At 47.0% G+C, this 23042-nt stretch overlaps 1 protein-coding gene across 1 annotated transcript in view; it reads right to left on the bottom strand.

Annotated features, from left to right (window-relative positions):
* The window catches only part of LOC147717013 (uncharacterized), a 43546-nt gene extending 20890 nt beyond the window's left edge, over positions 1-22656 (bottom strand). Inside the window, exon 1 of the mRNA XM_086919834.1 lies at positions 22563-22656. Coding sequence (XP_086775960.1) covers positions 22563-22656 — 94 coding nt within the window. The remainder of the gene's footprint in view (positions 1-22562) is intronic.
* Between the last annotated feature and the right edge of the window lie 386 nt (positions 22657-23042).

The raw sequence follows: 23042 nt of genomic DNA, 5'->3' as shown, positions 1-23042 counted from the left end.
TCTCCTGGGGCTCCTCACCCCCCTGTGACCACAGACGTCACTTCCAGCCCCTTCTGATTTCACTGTGAGAGGGGCATGGGCTGGTGCTTGTGGTTTTTGCTGTATTTCGAAGGACACAGGGACCTTTTACCTCATCCGCACGACAAGTGCAGCGGCACATCTCATTCGATGTCACACAAAGCCCTTCTGCGCCTGAATTTGTTTCATATCCAAGTGACCCTGACAACCAATTCCAATGTGACCTTTTCAAGTCGAAATCCCCTATAGCACTGACTGGTCTCTCGCAGTCTACACCTTTAAGACCGCTATTGATGGACCTGGGGTGTATCTCCTTTGAAGAGGCAACAGGTTACAGACCGCTTGCCTACAGCGACGGCTTTGGACAATCCCGGAGTTGGCTCCTTAGGCGCAAGCACTTAAGCATATTAGAGAAGCTGATAGATCGAATAAAATCTCATGGTTACACAAGATTAAGGTTACCCTATCGGACATGGGCCTCAAACATTTATGGCTGGACCCAGAAGGGAATTCTTTCCCCTCAAAAATGGAGTTCAAAGCCTTACACAGGGATTTGGTTTGGCAGAAGTCCTTTTCCCAGGTGAATGGAGACTCCTTAACAGGCCTCTTTCTGGATCATAAAATCAAATACAGAAAAGAGGCCTATTGGGATACTGTAATAACCGATTTTTTCCGGCCCTTTTAGAGGGAGGATGATGGAGGATGACTCCAGCCTATTACCCTTATAGTATAGGGATTAGGACTATAAGTAGGACCTATCCATGAGGCACAGTAGTGCATTTTCGTACCCTTTTCTTTAGATCAGGGCTTATAAACTTAAGCTAGGGGATAGATATATAAGTGTTAGTGATGATCCATCCTTTTGCAAGAGTGTTAGTATATCTTCCATGGAGTTATGCGTATTTTGGGCCTTGTAGGCCTTAAACGGGACAGACTGCATCTTGCTCTCTGCCTGGTAGCTTGAGAGGCTTTCTAGGTCAAGTGTAATGTTTTAGTTTCAAGGTGTTGTTCGCTTGGAGAGAACCGGTTCAGGCTGGCCCTTATCGAAGGACTGTATTTTTCTCTACTCCGAAGACACAACTTCAGGCCGGCCGGCTGGGAACGTGTCCTTGGTACGGGGAGGTACAAGAATTTGGTGGGCGGCAGGTTGCTGGCCGTAACTTTCCATGAAGGGACAGGTTTTGATATTAGCGAAAGTGTTAGGCGATGAGTCAGTTAGTTCGTAGACGGCAGCTAGCCGTTAGCATTTATGCTATTAATTATTTCTGAGGCGGACAGTCGCCATTTTGAAGTCCGAGAAAGATTCTAAAGCCGAGACTCTCTGAGAAAGACTGAAGGAGAGATAGCGCGGAGCGCACAGAGACAGAGAGAGAGAGAGACGGTAGCTAACAGCGAGCAAGGTTCCAGTGACTTGGAGGGGAGCAGAGGAGATTAAGTCTAGCGGTGCAGACGTGTACCTGTGACGGCTGAGGTGTGATTTCGAGACGAGCCAAGACACAGAGACGAGAAGGGAACCTAGATGACTGCCGAGCCCCGACTTCATATTAACCAGGTGACCTCCGCCCTTTCCCATATTAAGCGCGCATTCTAACCTTTTTCCTTTTCTTTGCAGAATATACATTGCATAGTATTGTGTTTATGTTTATTGCAAATAAATACCCCAGTTCTTAGTGAACCGACATGTGCCTTGTATTCTTGTTCGATCGGGGTAACCTTGCCTTCTAGTCAGACATTGTTTGCGTGAACGGATGTGATTCCCGATCAGGTAAGGAATGAATGAAAAAATGAGGGAGGAGGGGAACGTTTGATGCCAAGAGCAGAAGGTACATATATATATCAATTTGGAAAGTCGTATTGATTTCTATTATCGTAGTTTTATCCCGAGTAGATGAATGAGAAAATTCCTCCCTAACTATTCATAGGAAAGTGATCGTCGTTAGTATACGGCGTTAATGAGAGCACCGGAGGGATACGGTGCGTAGGTTCGCCGGATTGTGAACCGTGTGTAAATGAGAGCATCGGGGGGATACGGTGCGTAGGTTCGCCAGATTGTGAACCGTGTGTAAATGAGAGCACTGGGGCTGCAGACCCATGTGTGTAGACACGCCGGATTGTGTGTCGAGTGAGCACTGATAGAGCTCAGTGTGTAAGGGTATATAATCAGATCTGCCCAGGGTAGATTAGTCTGAGCCTAAGTGGCCGCGAGACTAGTTGGTATGAATAGGATATTGTAGAAAACCTATGCATGTTTATTGCTATTTCCCCATCCTTAGGTACAAGATGTACATACATATATATATATATCCATACCTATTGTAAATACGTTCTAAGGTGGGAGGTGATTACGTTCCGGCTGGGTTAGAGGGGCCCCTAGGGGCTGATTCCATCTAAGCGGAAAATCCGGTCGTTACAGATACCATCACCAGTTTTGGGGACATCAAGCTCTACCACCAATTGAGAGTGGGAAGCCTCCCCATAAAATCGTTCACCAAAAATTGGGGGACTGATTTAGATTTATACTGCCACTCTTGCCCATGTGTGGAAGAAACCATGTCGCACATCCTTTTTGTTTGCCCTGCTTATAAGGCACCTCGCCAAAAATGGCTTAAGCCAGTTTGTGCCCAAATGGGAACGAGATCTTCTCAACTGGCTCTGCGAATTCTAAAGTGTGACACCAGCGAAGTCATAGTTGTTGCTATGGCAAAATTTTGGAGCTGGAGTTGGGCCATAAGAAGGATCAGGATGCAGGGCATCATGTAATCATGTATCCATCTCAATACCTCTTTTACCATCTTGTAAAAGGTGTTTATGAGATCTGGTTTCTTATTATTTTCCAACCTAAATATGCTACTATGTGCCCATACGTTTTTGATCTTTTCTCATATTTAAGCGAGGTTTCACTCTTCCTGTATGATTTTATTTACCATGATTATAAAAGCCCCCCTATATGTATTTGAAATAAGATATTTAAATGGATTTTATTGACTTTTACCGTGTGATATTTTATATGTTTTATTATGACAAACATGGTTTTAATGTTGTTTGTATATGTGTATTTTATGATTGTTTATAATCGATTAAAGACTAATTGAAATTGAAATACTCTGAAGTGTCGTACCAGAGCAGGGTATGGCCGGAAGTTGCTTATATGAAGAGCCAGGTCTTCAGCTTCTTGCTGAACTCAAGAAGTGAGGAGCTGGCTATGATGTTTCGAGGCTTGTGGATGTGGATGGAGCCAATAAACGAAGTGGGTGGAGCCAAATGGATGAAGTGGGCAGAGCCGGGTGAGTGGCTGTGGCTTCCTACAGAAAATTGACCACCTGCACTTAATATTTCAGAAATTAAGCACTGGGCTTGATAATATGCCCCTCAATCTGTTTGGATACGAGGAATAATAAAGACGGACAGAAATGCAGCTGAGACCCAAACGGAAATAGAGAGGAATTGCAGTAAAAGGTGTGGGATGAGAGTGACTATTCTAGAGTGCCGAGAGACAGATGGCTTTCTGGAGCCAGGGTGCAAGGCACAACCGACCCAGAAGGGTGGGACGGCAGGGCACAGCCACGCATCCAGTGGTGAGGTTAATATCCTTTGATATCATGGAGTCAAACCAGGCCCTTGCTCGGCTCTCCCCAAGTGTGTCCGTGTCCCTTAGTAGTGTTTCCTTGCTGTTCTCATGGGAGTCTTCCGGCCTCTCCTGGGACTCCTCGAGCCCCTGTGACCACATACGTCACTTCCAGCCTCTTCTGATTTCACTGTGAGTGGGGCATAGAGGTGCCTGTGGTTTTTGCTGTATTTCGAAGGACACAGGGACCTTTTACCTCATCCACAGGACGGGTGCAGTGACACATCTCATTGTAGGTACACAAAGCCTTTTTTCCGCCTGAATTCGTTTAATCTCCAAGTGACCCTGACAACCTATTGCAATGTGGCCTTTTCACGTCGAAATCCGCTAAGCACAGCTCAGTGGGTACAGCTCCTGATGCTTTCCCAACACCCAGAAAAGGTGCAGCCCAGTTACTGATGCTGCAGGCGCGACCAATGGATGATGATGGTCGGTTGGGGGCTGAACAGAGTGAATTGTTGTAAAATGTCTGCATATGTTTAACGTGCTGGGCTTGACTTGGAGCGCTAGGTGATGACATGCTCCCTCCCAGGCATCGTTTGTCCCTTCTGCTCCAAAGCCTCATTTGGACTACATGCATATTCAATCACTGGTCTCTCTGCCGAAGCCGCAAGCACGGGTTCCAAGCAATGCAAGCTGTGCTGGGGGTGCCTACTGGCTTCCAACCTCCCTCTGGAACTGCAGCCAGACTTTCACCTCATTCTCCACAGGGTGCTGAGGAGGTCGCCTTGTGGTGATCAAAGTTTAAGTTGTGTGAAAACTAGTTTTTACCAGTTCTTTTTATCATCTTGGTGATTTTTGACATTTGCTGAACTCAGATGTCAAATTTGAACGTGCGGATGGGAGCGGGCGAAGGTTGGTTGGCTGGAAGGATGGATGGATGGATGAATATTGAGTGAAAGGATGTATTTTTGCGAGGTGGGTGGATTTGTGGGTGGAGTGATGATATTGGTTGGTGGGTGGTTTTTGGGTGGGTGAATGTACTTGTGGACAGTGGAGGTTGCTGGATGAATGAATGGATGATTTGGGTGGGTGGGTGTGTGGTTGGATAGTGGTTAGGTGGGCATTTGAACTGCTAGATGGATAGATATTGGTGGGTGGGTATTGGGTGGATGGAAGATATTGAATGGGCTGATCGGATTGTAAGATGGATGGATGGATTGACAGGCTGACAAATGGACGAATGGATGGACGAACGGACAGATTGATGAATGGACATGTGAATTGGTGGCCCGATGTATGAACGGATGGACGGACGGATGGATTGACGGACCAACCGACCGACCTACCAGGGTAGGCATCTGGATGGATAGATGATATGGGAGGGTGGCTGGATATTAAATATATGGGTTAGTGGGTGGCCGCTGGATCGTTATTGGGTTGGTTGACAGATAATATTGGAAGGAATGACTAGAGGAAATGATGTGTGTGCACGATGGATAGATGACAGGATAAATGGATCGATAAATGCATGAATATTGGGTGGGTGGATAGATGGACAGACTGGTTGAAGGGCAGATGATGGATGGATAGATAATATTGGATGAATCGATGAATGAATGAAGGTGGGCGGACAGACTGGTCGAGGGATGGATGGATGTTTAGATAAGATGGCTCATGGATGGATGGTAATTGGATGGATGAATTGATTTAACTGCTCATCTTTCAACCGGCACCCGCTGCTCCAGAGGGGACTCCAGCCCCTGGACTGCCCTGCATTCGCACCTGGAGGCGCCGTCCCAATTCTGCACACCTAGAGGCGCATAAAGTAGCCCGCGGCACCCACTTCCTGGGTGCTCCGGCCCAAGGGCGGGCCCGTCATCGCCCGGAATTCCCACTAAACTCCATAGCTCACCGGTCGCTCTCATTGTGAGGGAGGAATCCGTGCTTTGCCACGAAATTGAACTAACGGAAAGGCTCCTATCATTAGACCTCGTACCTCTGAAAGGGCGTTTTTCCTTAGGTCCCATTGGCTCAGGCGTTGTTCCTTTAATCTGCCCGCTTCCTATCGACCATGGTCAGCCCCAGCTCCCTTTGGATATTGCCTCATCCCTCATGGACCAGCAATCTTGTTTTGGATTGACGATAACAACAAGGTCGCGGACCATCACTCCTCCCATTATGGATATTGAGGATAATTCAAGTGAGTCCCCAGGGAAGCAAAGGAGAGGGCAGGCACCCTAAAACCCAAACAGCAGAAGCGACCTCGTGGAAATAATCCTGAGGTCCCCAGAATTCGTACCATCAGCACACAAACTGACGTTGTCCCTCCTGCATGTAATGTTTTTGGGCATACTGCATTGGACTGTGGGGGGAGGGCCACTTTGGACTCATTTTGTGTACAAATGAAAGATTTGATTGGTAACAGCCATGTTCCTTTAAGGGTCGTCTAGATCATTTGGACTCCAACCTAAACAAAATGTCTAGCTCAAACGGGCCCCGACAGCTCGCCGGGGAGAGCCTGAGCCCTGTAGTACCTCATTCTCAAGCCATAGTTCCCTTTGAACAAGTATTGGTCAGGATAACGGCTATTGAGGATTTGTTAAAATATAATGGAGCATGTGCCACTGATCCTGTGCACAATCATCTAGTACTGGCTGGTGGTCCTACAGCTCCAGCTATCCAGATCAAGCCCCTTCATGCATTAGACACAGCGCCTACAGGCCCTAAGACTACTACGGGTCTAACATATAATCCAGCTCCTGTTCATGCTAAGCCCTGTGTCACTGCATCGTCATCTATTCCGCCCATAGTTTCTTGGGATAGGGAGATAGATTAGCTGAGCTTGCCCCCCGAGGCTACCCCATTAACCATAATTCTGGCAAATATACCACCTCTCACTTCTCAGGCAAACGAATCATGGGAGGCACTGAGAAATAAGGCTCTCTGGTGGCTCGGGACAAAAACCAGACTAACAGAGGACTTGTTTGGTGAGTTTAAAATGGTGAGAAGAATAGGATGGGTGGGGAGAAGGGAGAAAACACTTCCTGGGGACCCTATTGTCCTCACTTTTAAATTACCAAAATTGGTGTGCGAGATTCTTTACAGTCTAGGTAGCGACCATGTGCTACTAAGAGAGATAAATGTTTTGCCCTTAGGATATTTCTACCCACCAGGGATCCAACATTACCTATACCTCCCACCAGAGATCAATAACCTCCAACATCCACCACTATTTAAGTCTTCCTTTACACAATAGATTTGATATACTCCTGTCTCTAGAAGACATAGATTGACTCACCTCCACTGTCGGTCCCGTTGCTCCAAAGCAGGACTATAGAGACCTATTTGTCCAGTTTAAAATTGACATCTACGGACCGAAAGGAGTCTAATCAACATGTCATAAGACGCACTGAAGCCTTAGGAGAGAATTTTTGTCCTCATTGTTTGGGGTTACTTGGTGATTCTCAGCCTGACAGAGCAATGGTTGAGGACTATTTTGCATCTGGCATTAATAAACTGGGTCTTTTACCAACTACTGTATACACCCAACCTGTATATCCTATAACTAAAAATGCCCCAATCCTACTGTCCTTACTGTGGACAGTACCCACACCGGGTGTGTAATGAAGGGTGATCCTAGGTCTAGCTTATTGAACATGCTTTCATGGAACGTGGCAGGTTTAATCACCAAATTGTCCAATCCTGACTGGCTTAAATGTATTCATGATTTTGATATCCTATGCCTGCAATAAACCTGGGCAATTGAAACTTTACACATTAATGGGTTTAAAACCTTCTGTACTCCGGCTGTGCCCTCCAGTCACGGGAAAAACAAGGGTGGTTTATGTATTTTTACATCCCATAGGCTGAATGTAAGTAGGGTGGCTTTGGTGGTATCTAATACCTATTATCAGGTATTAAAAATTCACATTGATAACTCGTATTGCACCGTCCCTGCCTTGTGTTTGAGGGAAGTCACCAGGCAGTTGCAGGAGGACCTGGATACTGTCTACAGGAATACAAATAAAGATCTCTGTATAATCTGAGAGGGGACTTTAATGTGGGCCCTTGTACCTATGCAAATGGGGGACATTGTGGACTATTAACAGACGATGATTCAGACTTCTCCCATTTCTCGCATCCCCCAGCTGGGGATATGCTAAATCTGAGTAAATAGTCCATGGACTTGGGTTTTGTTAACGATCTCTATTCACCACCCATACCGTTTTGTAGCACTTTTAATGGTCGCAGGTTGTCTTCAACTATTGATTTCTTTTTAATATCTAATAGATACGCCAATAGAATACTCAATTTTAAAACACACACGGTAGCCTTTAGTGATCACTTTCCCATTAGTCTCACCGTAGACCTTCCATCCAAAGTATTATCTACTCCTGGATCTATGCTCACTGAGCCGATTCAAGACATTGCTATGAATAGATCCAATGGTTATACGATCAGATGGGCGGGAGTGGATTCTTTGCAACTAACCAATTTACTTTTAACAAAGTGCAAAACAGACTTTTTTACTTGCCTTGACGAGTCGGCCACGGATATAAATATTTGTAACTCCTACCATAATATCTCGCAGGCTATTCAAAACAATCTGACAATTAAATCCAAAAGTTGTCCCAATGGAAAGGTAGGATGGTTTGATTACCAGTGTAGTAAGGCACATGCAGCTCTGAAATCCCTACTGCACGTATTGAGGAGAGATCAGGAAGCCATTAAAAGGGCTAGGGCGGCGAATAAGTTGTCTATTAAAAAAAGCAAAGAAGCCATCAGTTCTGAAATGTGTGGCTAGCCCTCAAGTAAGCATCTGCCTTAAAGGATATAAACACCCAATGGACTTATGGATGTCTCATTTCTCTAACTTATATAGCAGCAATGCTAATTCTAATACCTGTGAGGGCCCTAGATTAGGCCCTGGAGGTTACCTTCCGATTTGCATTGATTTTAATGCGGACAAGGCGATCCTGGCTATTAACGCAAGTGTAGGTGGTAAAGCCCCTGGGCCAGACAGTATTCCAGTGGACCGCTACAAATCTTGTCCCTTAGTCTGGGGCCCACTTTTAACCCTAGTCCTAAGGGCGTGTTGTACGCAAGGCTTTACCCCGACTTGGACAGAGTCCACTCTTGTCCCTATCTTTAAGAAAGGTGACCGCAACTACCCGGCCTGTTAGAGACCTATCTCATTGTTGGATTCTCTAGTCAAAGTGGCCGGGCGTGTTGTTCTGAATAGACTGCAGTCATGGGCGGAGGACTCAGGCATTATATCAGAAGTCCAGTATGGATTTCGCCAAGGTCTGGGCACAGTGGAACAGTGCCTGAACCTGAGTCTCATAATGGGAAAATATGCCCAGGCAAAAAAGGAAGTCTTTTTATGTGCTTTATCGATCTGAGCTTGGCGTTCGATTGCGTCAATCATCAGAAACTTTGGCGCATTTTAGAGGACATGGGGGTGGAATAACGTTTCGTTTCAAAGACTTTTATTTTGGTCACTAGGACCATAAAAAGTAAGCACAGACACAGAATAACATACATTATTGAGTACTGAGTACCATGATTAAAAAGGACACTCCATAAGTAATACAATTTCCAATTTACATCAGATACAGTGATTTTACCAAACGGCTAGGGGAGAGGCAATAAATTAACACTGTGAGAAAAGATTATCTCACTAGATGTGATACCGAACAGCTAGGGGAGAGGGAGGGAAGGCAATAGATTAGCACTGTGAGAAAGATTTATCTCAATAAATGTGAAACAGTCGGCAAGCAACTAAAAAAAATACCAAATTGCAGCAATAATACAATAAATAGTTTAAAAAGACAAAAAGGAGAAATTAATACTATTCACAATTCTATATACAAGATAATATAATACTAAAACCAGTATCTAACACAGACTGGGCACGTGATAATCACATTTATAAATATACTAGCAGCCCCTCCCGACGTTGTCCGGGTATGAATTGCTGCCGGCCAGTAGTATATTGTTTTGTAGGATTTCGTTTTGATAGCATTTCTTATCTGTGACAGGCCTGTGAAACGCTCTGATTCACAGTGCACTGCTGATACACTTAAGAGTGCACGGTCAGTACTGTGTGAACACGAGTTTCCCTACTTTATTTTTCCTTGCAATATTATATAGCGCGAACTCGACAACATGGCATGAGCACAATTTACATTACAGAAGAACACATTCATTTGTGGTAGGCACGGGGAGACAAAGCGATTTGCCTGGAATCACAGGATGTTGAGCTGATGCCGAGATTCGAACGTAGCTCCCCAGCTGTAAAGTTCGCAATTCTAGAACTTCTGGCGGGAGGTGTGTCTAAAAGTGTATGTCGGTGCTGGCCATCAATGAGAGAGACCTGTGCATTTTTAAAATGGGTGGTGAAAAAATATGAGGATGTTGCCTGAGATGTTGCCTGCCTTGCCACCAATCTACTTACTGGGGGAGGGATAGTCCCTTTCTTGCTTTTTCCGTGGAGGCGGGCCTTGTGTCGGGATGTGCGTGGCGCGAGGCCTGTGCGCAAGAGAAGTGGAAAATCTCCCGTGTGCGCTTCAGGCGTCACCGGAAGTTAAGGCGAGATTAGATTTCCTGCACAATAGCCCCTGTTTGCGCTCCTTCCGGCCCTTGGGAATAGCGCCATGGCTGACCTCCATACAGTAAAGCAGGTGCACGTCACTGGGAGTGCGGGGCAAGCACACCGGAGCTGGAATGTACAGAACCTGGCCAGAAAAAAACAATGAAATATTGGGCACAACACTCGCTTTTTTTTTTCGTAATCCCGGGCCCCTCACACGCCCACGCCCCCAGCACACGCCCACAGCACACAATATGAGACATGGCATGAAGGGCGGAACGTACCTCACACCCCCAGCACATGCCCACAGCACAACCCAGACACGCCCACAAGGGACTACTTTGCTGGCACAGTTCTTTTAACTTTTAAATGTATATGGTGGGCGTCTGCATAGCCTATGTCCTTCTGCTGCAACTGCCCTTTCCAACGCTGTATTGGGTGTTGTGATTGGTGCTGTGGTTCCTGAGATTACCCGCCTCAAATGTTTGGGCTCTCTCTTTATTATATTAGGATAGATAGATTGCCGATACACATTTTATGAATTTTTACCCTTCTGAATAAAAGCCCACCTCCTACGCCACATTGTGTTTCAGTATCTTGAAACAGCAAACATAATACGTTTAGATGAGTCGTATTTTAAGACCCGAAAAGCCTCCCTACAATGATCAAAGCCTAGATTCCGACAGAGCTGTACAAGCCAATAGAGCCTTGCTTTTTGATAACCAGGACAAAAAAATAAAACATGCATTTCTGTTTCTTCTTGTGTAATGCATACAGGGCAACCCTCTTCTTTCTGCCCAGCCTATTTGTTAGTGGCCGCACGTACAGGTAGGGTGCTATGTCTAAACTGTACGTACAGTTTTCTAGCACCCTGGGGAAGGATATCATCCATGTATATTTTAAGCTCATAGTTATCCTTCACTGCAAGAAAATGTGTTGTAAGGGAGCCAAGTTTGGGATTTGCTTGCAACGCTTCGAGCTTTAGAGTACGGAAAATCTTGGGCAATAGAGCTCAGGGGACTGAAGGGCAAGTGTCACCCGGAGTGCTTCACAAAAAAGGTTGACCAAGCCTTTCGCACTCATGCTTTACATGGGCAAACCAAGGGACCCTTTTGTATCTGCCTGGTATGATACTAATTCGGGAGTTGCCCAGAGTGTTCGCCAAAACGTCAGTGGTTTTAGGGCAATCTCATCCTCAATCAGCGAAATACCCATGTCTAATCATAAAGGGATTAGCGGGGTGCTTGCCGGGAGACCCATTATTTGTCTTAAAAATCAATTCGCAACTGCAACTAAGGTAGCAGGCGAGGAATGCCCCCATAATTCTGCCCATACAAAGTTGCACCACGCGCTTGAGCCCTGTACATTTCAAGCGCAGGACCAATGGGTTTAAAAGGAGATTCCTTGACTAGTTTGGCTATACTCCCGGCAATCTGGGAAAGCTTAAACTTGGCTTTAGTTATTTGGGGCGCCCACTGCATATCTTCTGAAAGGGTGACACCAAGATATTCAAACACAGTCACCCTTTCCAGACAGGTGCCATTCAATTGTGGGTTGGGGCGAGTTGTCTTGGGAGGGTTGACGATCATAAATGTGGTTTTGATGGTATTGATCGCCAAACCCCTATCAGTAGCCTCTGGATACCCATTGGTGTCTTTGATAGGAGGAGGGTATCGTCAGCAAACATCAATGCTGCCACCTTGGTGTTAGCTAACTTCGGGGCATCGTTGTTTACTACCTCGGCCAAGAACGGGATCAATGCATTGACAAAGAGGCAAAACAGGGTCGGTGCAAGCACACAGCCCTGCCTTACACCTCTGCCGACTGAGTGTCTACTGGTCAATTCTCCTCCCCTTCCACATCTAACTTTAGCATAGGTGTCAGCATGCAACTTAATCAAGATGTCAAGTAGATGGGAAGGGATCCCCATATCTCTTAAAACCCCTCACAATTTGGGTCTAGGGACGAGATCAAAAGCAGTTTTCAGGTCCACGAATATCAAATAGAGGCTGCCACCCTCCATTGATACTGTCTTCCATGTGATGAGTTGGAATCTAAACACTTGGTCGAGTGTGGAAGTGTTTTTCCTGAATCCTGCCTGGTATGGGCTGATAATATCATTTTCTTCCAACCAGCCCTGGATTTGGTCCAGTATTAGCCTAGCAAACAGTTTTTGTGTGACATCGATCAAACTGATCGGTCTGTAGTTTGCTGGGAATAACGGGGAACCCTTTTTGAAGATTGGAACAATCTCGGCCCCAGCCCAGGTATCAGGAATGGGCATGCCATTCGTAATGACATTAAATAATACTAAAAAATAGGGGCCCCAGATTAACGATTCATCCCGGAGCATGTCCCCGGGGAGTTTGTCTAACCCAGGTGCTTTTCCGGCTGGTAATCTTTCTATTGCTGAGGTAACCTCTTGTAGCGTTATTTTTTCGGGAACAACATTTGCCTGACTACTCGGTGGCACCAGATGGACTTCTGCACATGCAGATTCTGGGCAAAGCATAGCCCTAGAGTCTAATTTGGGAACCTGTTCTGGATCAATTGCATACAGCCCTGAAAAATGCTCCGTCCACACTTCGGCAGGCAAGTTGGGTTCACTAGCGAGAGTACCCTCCTTACATCCCGTTCTTATTATTAGCTAGAATGCTTTCATGTCCCGAGTCAGTAGAGCAGATTTAATATTTAGCCATTTGTTTTCTTCCCAGGTCAGTTTTGCGCTAGAGACAACTTCTTTATAATGGTCCTGTCTGTTTTTTATCAGTAGCTTTTCTTCCCCTTTAATGACCTCCAACAATGCTGTCTTGGCCTTACGGCATTTGTCATTATACCGCGAATGTGGTGAATCTTTAGTTTTCCTTTGGCGACTAACAGGGTTTAAAATATCAGCTAAATTAACTATGAGCTGATTATGGAGTGTTGAAACCCAATGTAAATAGGCTGGGTTAGTCCCATCAACCCTAAGCATACGTATTTTATGCAATATCGGGATGACCATTCCATAAAGCTCTAGCAGTTTCTCCGGGGACTCTTTTATTGCTCCCCATTTTATCCTTCTCCTGTCATTGGTCATAATTAATCTGTCACCAGTCTGAATCTCACTGGAAGGGGATATACCTGAATCTGGGACCCCGAAGGTTAGTGACAAAGCATTATGGTCACTATCCATCCGTGGGATAACCTCAATTTTCTTCACCCGATGCCAAGAACTTCACTCAACCATACTATAATCTATTTGGGAGGCCTGACCCGTTCTATTAAATGTCGGCCTGCTTGGCCTGTTCGATGGGGTACGGCCATTGTAGGCCCTCAGGGAGTGTGTTAGGGCAATAGCATTGATTTGTAAAGCCAGAGGTGACCGGGATTTTACTGGATACGTTTGGGGGTCAGGTATACCCCACTGTAGATCCTCCTCACTGATAATAGTATCGTGTGAGCCTAGACGAGGTTCGAAGTGGCAATTTAAATCGCCAACCACTATCAAACCCAGATTAGGTGGCACCCTTGGGATAAAAAGATTTAATTCCTCCAAGGTTTTTGATTCCTGATCGAGTGATACAGGGCGGGAGTAGATATTAATAATTGCTAGTTTCAGTTTGGATGGAAAAGTGAGCAGTACTGATTGGATATCTTGTGAGTGGGTATTCAGGGTGGTGGGATGACAACCCACATGGGAAGCTACCCATATAGACAGTCCCCCTGACGGCCTTCCCCTCCCCCCTGAACTGGCAGGTATGTTATAGGTAGCAAAACCCACCCTTCCACAATCCTCTCTTGACCATGTCTCCTGAAACAGGCAGACATCAAACTGATCAACAAACCCACCCCATTCAGGAGAAGATAACTTAGACCTAATGCCAGCCAGGTTCCATGATAGGATCTTAAGGTCCCCACGTTGCCTTGGTGTCTCTTCAGGCAGGCTTGGAGCAGTCTCAGAGGTTATTTGAGGATTAAGAGGATTTGAGACTTCCATAGCGGGAGTGGTGGGGATGGTTAATGGGAATAAGGAGGTGAAAAATGCCCCTTCCCCCTCCCCATACATGGTCACAACAGGTGTATCCAGTTCCGATTTCTCAGCAATCATGGATGACCCCTGTTGGTTCCCCGAGTTTTCCATCACATTCCCTTCCTGTCTGTCCTTAACGCTCTTGCCACAACACATGGCTTCTGTAGTTATTAGTCAATCTACTTCTTCTAAAGGGCTGTATCGATTTCTGACTGATAGAGTATAAGACGGCAAACTATTAGGGTAGTAGTTACGGGTCAGCTGATGTCCCTCCAACCTCTGGCTGTTATCACCTAGGGGCGTCCTTGGTCGCTCATGGTCCGCATGATTATAATAAAAATAATCAAGGGGGAACATTCTCATTTCTATATCGGGCCCATTAGGTGAACTTCTTTGATTCAGTAGGGAGCTTGCCATCTGGGATGGTTTAAAATTGATAATCACACAGTCACCTGTGGTATTTTTCCTGTTAGGTCCCACCCATTCTACCCTTCTCACCATCAGAATATCCCCTGCCCTCTAATAAGGATAGTGCCTATGTGTTGCCAGCCGGAACAGGCTCTTATTCCTGAGGTCCAGCTGAGACTCCTCTGATTGTGGGGGGAGATCTATGGTTGGCAATACAACATCACCCTTACCCCTTGTTTCTATGTTACCTACATCCTGTTTCTCCCCTGCCACTACAAGGTTGGAAGGGGTAGAGACCGGTAGACGGCTGCTTACTGTCACACCTGGGACTGATGTCTGTGAACTGTGACTGTGCTGGGCATACTCAGATTGCGTAGGCAGGGGTTGTACGATGTTATCAGCACCTTGGGTAGGGGCTTGTCTATTGCTAGAATTTAGCCTACTAGTGCTTGATGGGTTATTTGTGGACCTCCCATAACATATACTAGATCCGTTAGATAGGCCCTCCCCTCTTTGATCATTGTATTTTGAATTACAACTAATTAATTTTTTTAAACAGTCCTACCTCGAGGCTCGGGCAAGGGTCAGTTATGGTAGAACTGGCGAGATTAGCTATAGCTTCCCTGTTAAAAAGGGGGTAAGGCAGGGGTGTGTTCTGGCCCCCCTCCTTTTCACCCTCTATATAAATAGTCTTGGTGATACTTTATCTAGGGAATGCTCAGTCCTACCCAGGGTGGGATTAAGGCCAATTGGCACATTGTTATATGCCGATGACCCCGTCCTGCTGGCCCGCACCCCGATTGGCCTACAAAGAATTGTGACTAGTTTCGCTTCTTATATGGTAAGTCTTGATTTTAATGTTAACTTTTCCAAAACCTTCATTATGAGATGTAGCAAGCCCAGTGTCAACTGTCGCGATATTCTTATAAGTAACGTGAAACTTGAATTCGTTGAGCATTTTTCATACCTGGGAATTGTCTTTCACAAGAAGGGTTCTTATGCTAAAGCCGTCAACTGTAGGAAATTACTTTTCACTAAATCTATTGGTGACTTGATTAATTTTGCCAGGAAATTGGGAAAGCGCCCTATAGACGACCTGTTGACAATATACAAAGCCAAATGCATCCCAGTTGCTCTGTACGGAGCCGGTATTTGGGGCTACATAAATGTGGAGCCTCTTCAGCAAATAGAAAACGGGTTTCTGAGGAATCTCCTAGCTGTCCCAAAGAGTACGGCTACGTACATTTGTCATGCCGAACTGGGGTTGTCGTACCTGTCCGACTTCATTAAAGTCCAATCTTGTTGTGGCAGAAGGTATGGACCGGTGCGATCACTGGTCTTATCGGGACGTGATGGGGGATTGCCTGCACTTGTAAATGTAAATGTAAAGCTCATTTATACCGCGCTAACAATCGCTCCAAGGAGCATCTCGGCGCCAATAACAGGACAACCAGATGTAAAGGTTGCCTTACTGCTTAGTGAGACCAAGACCGGAGTCACACTAGTGCTCTGGCAGTTGAGTCTGGAAGATTGTAAATCCAGGTTTTCAGTTGTTTGCGGAACTCAGATTCCTTGTCCAGTGCTCTTAATGGTGGGGGTAGGGCATTCCATGCTTTGGCACCCAATACCGCTAGGGATTTGCCCCCGCGGGTCTTGAGTCTGAACCCTGGAATGGTCAAAAGATTGGCATTTGAGGACCGTAGTGTGCGAGTTGGGCAGTATTTAACACATTTTTTCCTTAGGTATATGGGGCCTAAATTATGTACAGCACAAAAGGTGATTGTCAATACTTTGTGGAGGACTCTTTTAGTTATAGGCAGCCAGTGTAGTACATTGAGGGCTTTGGTTGCTGAGGATTTTCTTGGCCATTTCAAAACCAGCCTTGCCGCCGCATGCTGTACCATCTGGAGTTTATGGGTAACCACCTTATTGGTACCAGCATACAGGCTGTTGCAATAGTCAATACGAGAAGTAACTAATGCAATCGTGACTGATTTCCTTGCTTCGAGGGGCAGCAAGTCAAAAAACTTCCTGAGCAGTTTAATTACCCCGAAGCAAGTGCCTGCCACTTTTGACGCCTGATGTTTAAAAGATAAGTTGTCGTCAAACTGTACCCCAAGGTTACGAGCCGAGGAGGTAGTGTGGGGTGGTATTTCTGCTTTCTCGGGCCACCACAGTCTGGGGATAAATTCATTTTTTGGGCCTATAGGCACGATCTCTGTCTTGCCTGTGTTACATTTTAAGTGGTTTTTCCGCATCCACTCAAAGGTGGCCGTTAAGCAGCACTTAAGTTTTTCCTCCCTCCTTCACTTGCTACAGGTAAAACGCATTCCCTGGCTTGCATATATCAAAAACTTTATGTATGATTTAGATCACCCTGCTTTATTTTTTTACAATCCCGATCGCCTGTCCGTCGCCACGAGGAGTGATCCAAAGGCAAAAATTATAAACCATTTGGAGCTGATCAATATTATGAAAACATCTGTCAGAGCTAACCAACTGCTTTTAACCCAGACGGGGATACAACCCTATTCATCATTTACCCTTGGTAACTATGACAGGCTTTTATTGATGCATTTATGTCTAGGTAATTTTCATATTCTGGTCCCCTTTCCCCAGTTAAATGACTGGTCACGTTCTCTCTGTCACTGTCCTAGCGGTAATATTTCAGCACGGTCAACAATCCACATTATATTCTTCTGTTTTATATTTTACTTAGGAAAAGGTGGATATTACCCTATCTGAAACTGCAAGGCCTGAGACTCTTGTCGCCTGCCTTTATTAATTTGCAATTTTTGGATTATGTAATTGTTACTGACCACATTGCGAAATATCTGAAAGGGGTGGTCAGAACAAGGAAAACAATGCAAGGTCCGACCCCTGTCTAAACAAAAATGTTTTCTTCAGACGCTTGGGTCGTGTTTTGCTGTGAGACTATGGTACTGACTACAATTTTTTTTAATACATGCTACTTTTAAAACTTGTTTGCAATTTTTAACCGTTGTTAATAAATTTCATCTATCAAGTTTTTTTACATGTCCACGTTGTTTTTGATATGTATTGGTCTTTTATGATAGACATTTTAAATCGAATAAAGCGTATCTTGACTTGACTTGACTTGAATTGATTGATGGACTCCAGGTCCTTAAATGTTCTCCGAACTTACAAACATCCATCTCCCGCTCCACGTCACAGTCCAGAATGGAGCGGATAGAAGCCCCCTGGCAATGACCTCTGTGCGCTATTATTAGTATTTACTACCCCCACAAGATCGGATTGGGTATTGAGCACAGTTCATGAAACCCACTGTGCAATGAGCAGCACGCTCATGAAACACATGCACCCCAAGCGTCCTCACCACAAGTTAATCTTTACTGCACACTCGCTGCTGATCTCTGCAGTGCAGGAGCATCACACTATGACGCAACACCTCACGCTGGGTTCAATCTCAAAGGCAACACGTTCCTCATCAAAAATGATCTTCAGAGTGGACTGGGCTCACATAAAATGGTGAACCTTCATTAATCGCTTCATCCATCTGTCGGTCTTGTGAATAACCTGAAGTCTGTGTCAATGAGCACTGTAGGAGTGAGGGCAGACACATGTGTGTTTTTCCAAGCAATGCGGCTTAACAGCTGTTCCATCGGAGAGCAGCCAATCAGGGGGAAGCTGGCTTCAGAGGAGCAGGGCCCGACAAAGCACCCTCGAGGTGTGCCAGCCTCCGCCTAAGAACCTCTTAAGGAGCACCTTGGGGAGCACCCCAGAGAGTGCAGGCAATGAGGCAGGAAGAGCTTTAGCCCTGCTGCAGTGCTCCGGTACATGGTGTGGGCGGGGAGGGGACCTGCAGGGGCGCTCGGGGTATCTTCTCCTTCGAAGCCCGGCATGACATCTGAGACAGGAGTGAGACTGTCCTGCACCGACCTGAAGTGCGACAACACCCCGGGAAGCAGCCCACGGACCAGAAACATGCGGTAAGGCCGGGTTTTGATTTACTTGTACATAGTCACATCAGGGCCACAAGAACCCCCCGCCCCACAATGCCCAAACCCGCAAATAACACACAGACACAAGTGTTTAAGTTTGGGAAAATTTGCTGCAGGTTCATTACATACAACATTTGTAATGATGGTGGGTTAACTTACGGGCGATCCTCGGGCAGGCCGCATTCTCGCCACCTGCCCGCCTGTTGAGCCAATCAGCACAGTGGCGAACCACCCAACTGCTGCACAATTACCATAATTATACTACACACGCCCATTGCGGGGCGTGACTTGTCAAACCCCCGGTTGCACAGGCCCACAACCGCCCGAAGGACTACTGGGGCGCCGACACGAGTTCCTGCACCTCCCATGAGGTTACAGGTTAGGCTCTGGCACCCCTATGTGCCCGCTGAAGTACATTGTTTGCACCTCTCTTCTTCCGGATCGCTCAGTAACTCCGCCACAGCCCATGCGGTGGTACCCGCTGCCGCACAGGCCCCCCACCCCTGCTACCCTTTTTACCTGCAACCTTTGTTCATAAGTGCCTCTTTTAAATCAAGGAGGAAGAGGTCTAAGCCAACATGTGTGAGGTGAACACCATCCGCCTCAAAATAACCTTTGACTTTATCCTGAATCATGCATGTTTGATGAAACCTAGACCTCTACGTTGAGTGAACCTTTTCATGGCACCATTAATTCGCCTCCTAGACTTCTCAATTGCCTCGCTAGAATTAGCGCCCCGCCAGAATCTCCTAGGCACTATTTCAGACCACCAGATCTCACATTCGCGCACGAGCCCACAGATGACCCCCAAGTCAGTCTTCATTTTTTGCAGCAAGGTGGATCTCCCCAGATTCGTAAGGTCATTGCCACCCAGGTGAATTATCAAGTGCTGAGGAGGAGGTCCTGCTAAAGCGAGGGCTTCCCGCAACCGGTGCAGCAAGCTATTCCAGCGCATGCCAGGAAAACCCATCCAAACACAATCCATGCTCTTAAAGCCACGAGTCCAATGCCTGATCGCTGCCCACCGGCCCAACCTGTCGACCATGGAGTGCCCCACGACCCACACTCTTGACCCTGCCGAAGAAAAGAAGCAATATATTCACAAATTTTTATTGAGTCATATTGCACAGCAAAGTGGCATAACTGCCAAAATCACAACACAGCAAGCAAATTATACAAAATTGTACATGTTGGGATATCCAGTTCAGGGTCGAATGTATCGTTTATAACAAGAAGACTCCCAACGCCCTACCAATTGAACCTTATCTGGCTGCAAGCCCGCTCTGAAAGCAGAGGTAGCTGCCCCTATACGGAAGGAATGGCTGGAGAACTTTTTCCCTTGCTTCAACAAACCAGCCCGATCCAGGCAAGCAAGCATTATTTTATCCATCTGATATTTGGTCAGGGGGCTATGATCCGAGTGGATGAAAAGGTAACCCATTCCCGCAGGACGAAGTGCCAGGAAAGCTTGTAAGGCTGACACCGGGCAGAAACGGGGATCCCCGAGGGGGGCCAATCGGATGACTGACCCTTTGCCAGCCTGGTCAGTCTTGGACCATCTGAGCGTGATGGTCAAACCCTCCTTAAAAGAAATATCCGCCACCCCAAGGGCGTCCCCAGAGTGATCTGCCTTGGAGCGTGCAACTAACTCACTGCTCCGGAAAGCCCCAAAAAATGCCAGAATGAAGGCCGCCGAGAAGAGGGCAGCCTCATAATGCAAATTTACCACCGACTGCAAGACCGCTAACATGGCCTGCAGCGAGGGGAAGTCTATGGGGGACCTGTCATCTGGGATCTTGGGTTCTTCCCGCGCCCAACCTTTCAAAGCGGCCCTGATTACAAAAGACTTGGCTGGATCACCCACCCCGCTCAACCTTACCTCGTGACTAATGGCCGCCCGGTGGCCGCAGATCCAGGAGTGTGATTTGTTCTGTTTCTTGGCCCACACTACAAAGGCCTGTACTCTGTCCTCCAGTGCCAGGGCCTGCAAACCTAAGTATGAAATGGCTTTGTGGAATGTGGACCGATGACTAGCGTAGCGCTTCCTCGTACCTGGGGCTAAGGATTTTTCCCCTAACTCTCTCAATTCCTGCTCCACTCCAAGATGCGCCAAAGTCCTGGTGCAAATGGGGTCATCTCCTCTCTCGCCTGTGGGCAGGCCGCCCGGAAACGGTCCCACTGAAAACGAAAAAGAGCGTCAGCCGCGACATTTGTGACCCCCGCAATGTGCCTAGCCCTAAATTCCACATTGCAGTGCAGGCTCCTGCTGGCCAATTCTCGGAGTAAGCACAGAACTAAAGGGCAACTAGCAGTTTGTCCATTGATAGCCTGCACCACCGCCATATTGTCCGACCAAAACAAGACCTTCCTGTTGGACAATGGGCCCGGCCAAAGATGTAATGACACCACAATAGGGAAAAGTTCCAGGACAGTTATGTTAGAAGTGATCCCGCGCTTGCGCCAGGCGTTAGGCCATTGCTGCGCGCACCACAGCTCTCCAAGAATTGCCCTGAAGCCCTCCCGCCCAGAGTCGTCAGTGAACATACTGATTTCGGGGCTATCCACCCACGGGGACCTCCAAATGACAGTCCCATTGAAGTCAGTGAGGATTTCAGCCCACATCAACAAATCTTTTTTAAGGCCTGAAGACAGTTTGACAAAATGATGACGTTAGGAGACCTTGGCAGTAGCCCTGGCTAAACGTCTCCCAAACACCCGCCCCACCGGGATAACTCTGGCCGCGAAGTTTAGTTTGCCCAGGAGACTCTGAATGACCCCTAGCGGTGCCTTGTCTCTACCCAGAAAGTCTTGAATGTCCTGCTTCAGTCCCAGTACCTTCTCGGCCGGGAGTCGAGACACACCAGTGAGCGTGTCAAGCTCTATGCCCAGAAAAGTCAAGACTTGAGCCGGACCTTCAGTCTTGCCCGGCGCCAATGGCACCCCCAAGTGACTAGCCAAGTCGATGAAACAATCCAAACCCTCCTAACATTCCTGCGTGCCCTCCCTCCCAATGAAAAGGAAGTCATCCAGGTAATGTGACACAGCTGTAATACCATACTTCGCGGAGAGGGCCCATTGCATGAACGTGCTGAATGCCTCAAAGAAAGCGCAAGAGACGGCGCAACCCATTGGCATACATTTGTCAAAATAGTACCCCTCTTTCCACTTGAAGCCCAGCAGGTGCTGACTGTCCGGGTGCACAGGCAATAAACGGAAAGCTGCCTCAATGTCAGCCTTTGCAAGCCAGGCCCCCTCCCCCGCTCTCCTCACTAGATCAATAGCCATATCAAGGGAACAGTATGAGACAGAACAGGCCCCCTCAGGTAACCATGAGTTGACGGAATTGCCCTCTGGGAAGGAGAGGTTATGGATTAACCCTTGCTCTTTCTTGGGGACCACACCCAAGGGAGACACCACAAAATCAGGAAGGGGGTAGACTTGAACGGGCCCGCCACCCTCCCCAAGGCCACTTCCTTACAGATTTTCTTGTCTACAACCTCAGGGAGCTCCCTGACAGACTTCTGATTCTCCGCATCCCTACTGACCCTGGGACCCTGGTATGGAATCTTGAAACCTTCCAGAAAACCTACAGTCAGGACATCCCTGTCTATTTCATTGGGGTAGGACCGCAGCAGGGCCAACAAGCTGGGGATAATGACTGGAGACGGGCCTTTAGAATGCAGGAGGAGGGGGTCTCTGATGGGGTACAGCACTAGCGCAGAGATCCACATGAGCAGGCAAGGCTGGGAAAACGCTGGGCGGAACTGTCTTTTGAAAGGTATTACTTGTCTTTGCTGGATGCGCTGGTGGTGGCATTGCGTTTGTCACAAGCTGACTCGGGATGGGACCCACCACATTTGCTGCAGGAGTGAGCAAACCTGCACGCCTTTCCCCAGGTGCAATTACCTGCATTGAACAACCTGCATGTAGCTGTTGAAGCCCCCCCGCCTCGCCCCCCACGAAAGGACTGCCTGTAGTTACCTTTCTTCTGTGTGAACCCTTTGTCTGTTTCAGCCTTCTTAACTTGAATATTTGTTTTGCCCAAGCTTTCTGATTTACCCTTACCCATATGCATCATCCAGAGTCAAACCTCCACCTGGTCCCAATCCAGCTCAGGGCAGACCGACATTTTCTTGCGAAACTCACAGTCGTACATGTACCACCCCATGCCAGCCGACGATTCAGCTTCATTAGTAATAACACTTGCATATTGAAATAAACCCTGCGCCTGTTCTGGGAAGCGCTCAGTGATTACTGCTGCCAGTATAGAAAAAAACTGTCGCCAGTTCTTGATCGTTTTCTCAGGCCAAGACTGAAAACGTGCTTTCTTTTCCTCGTCTTTAGAGACCATTTTTCTAACATCAACCCCATCAGCACCCAACATCAAGAGGGAAGAAATGTCAATATATTCTCTTCGCCAAATGCCTTCCTTCGCCGCCTGTGGAACCTGCCAGGCGAGGG

The sequence above is a fragment of the Lissotriton vulgaris genome, chromosome 5 (assembly GCF_964263255.1).
Source record: "Lissotriton vulgaris chromosome 5, aLisVul1.2, whole genome shotgun sequence".
Taxonomy (NCBI): domain Eukaryota; kingdom Metazoa; phylum Chordata; class Amphibia; order Caudata; family Salamandridae; genus Lissotriton; species Lissotriton vulgaris.
Note: the sequence above shows the minus strand (reverse complement) of the source record. Positions and strands in the feature narration are given on the sequence as shown.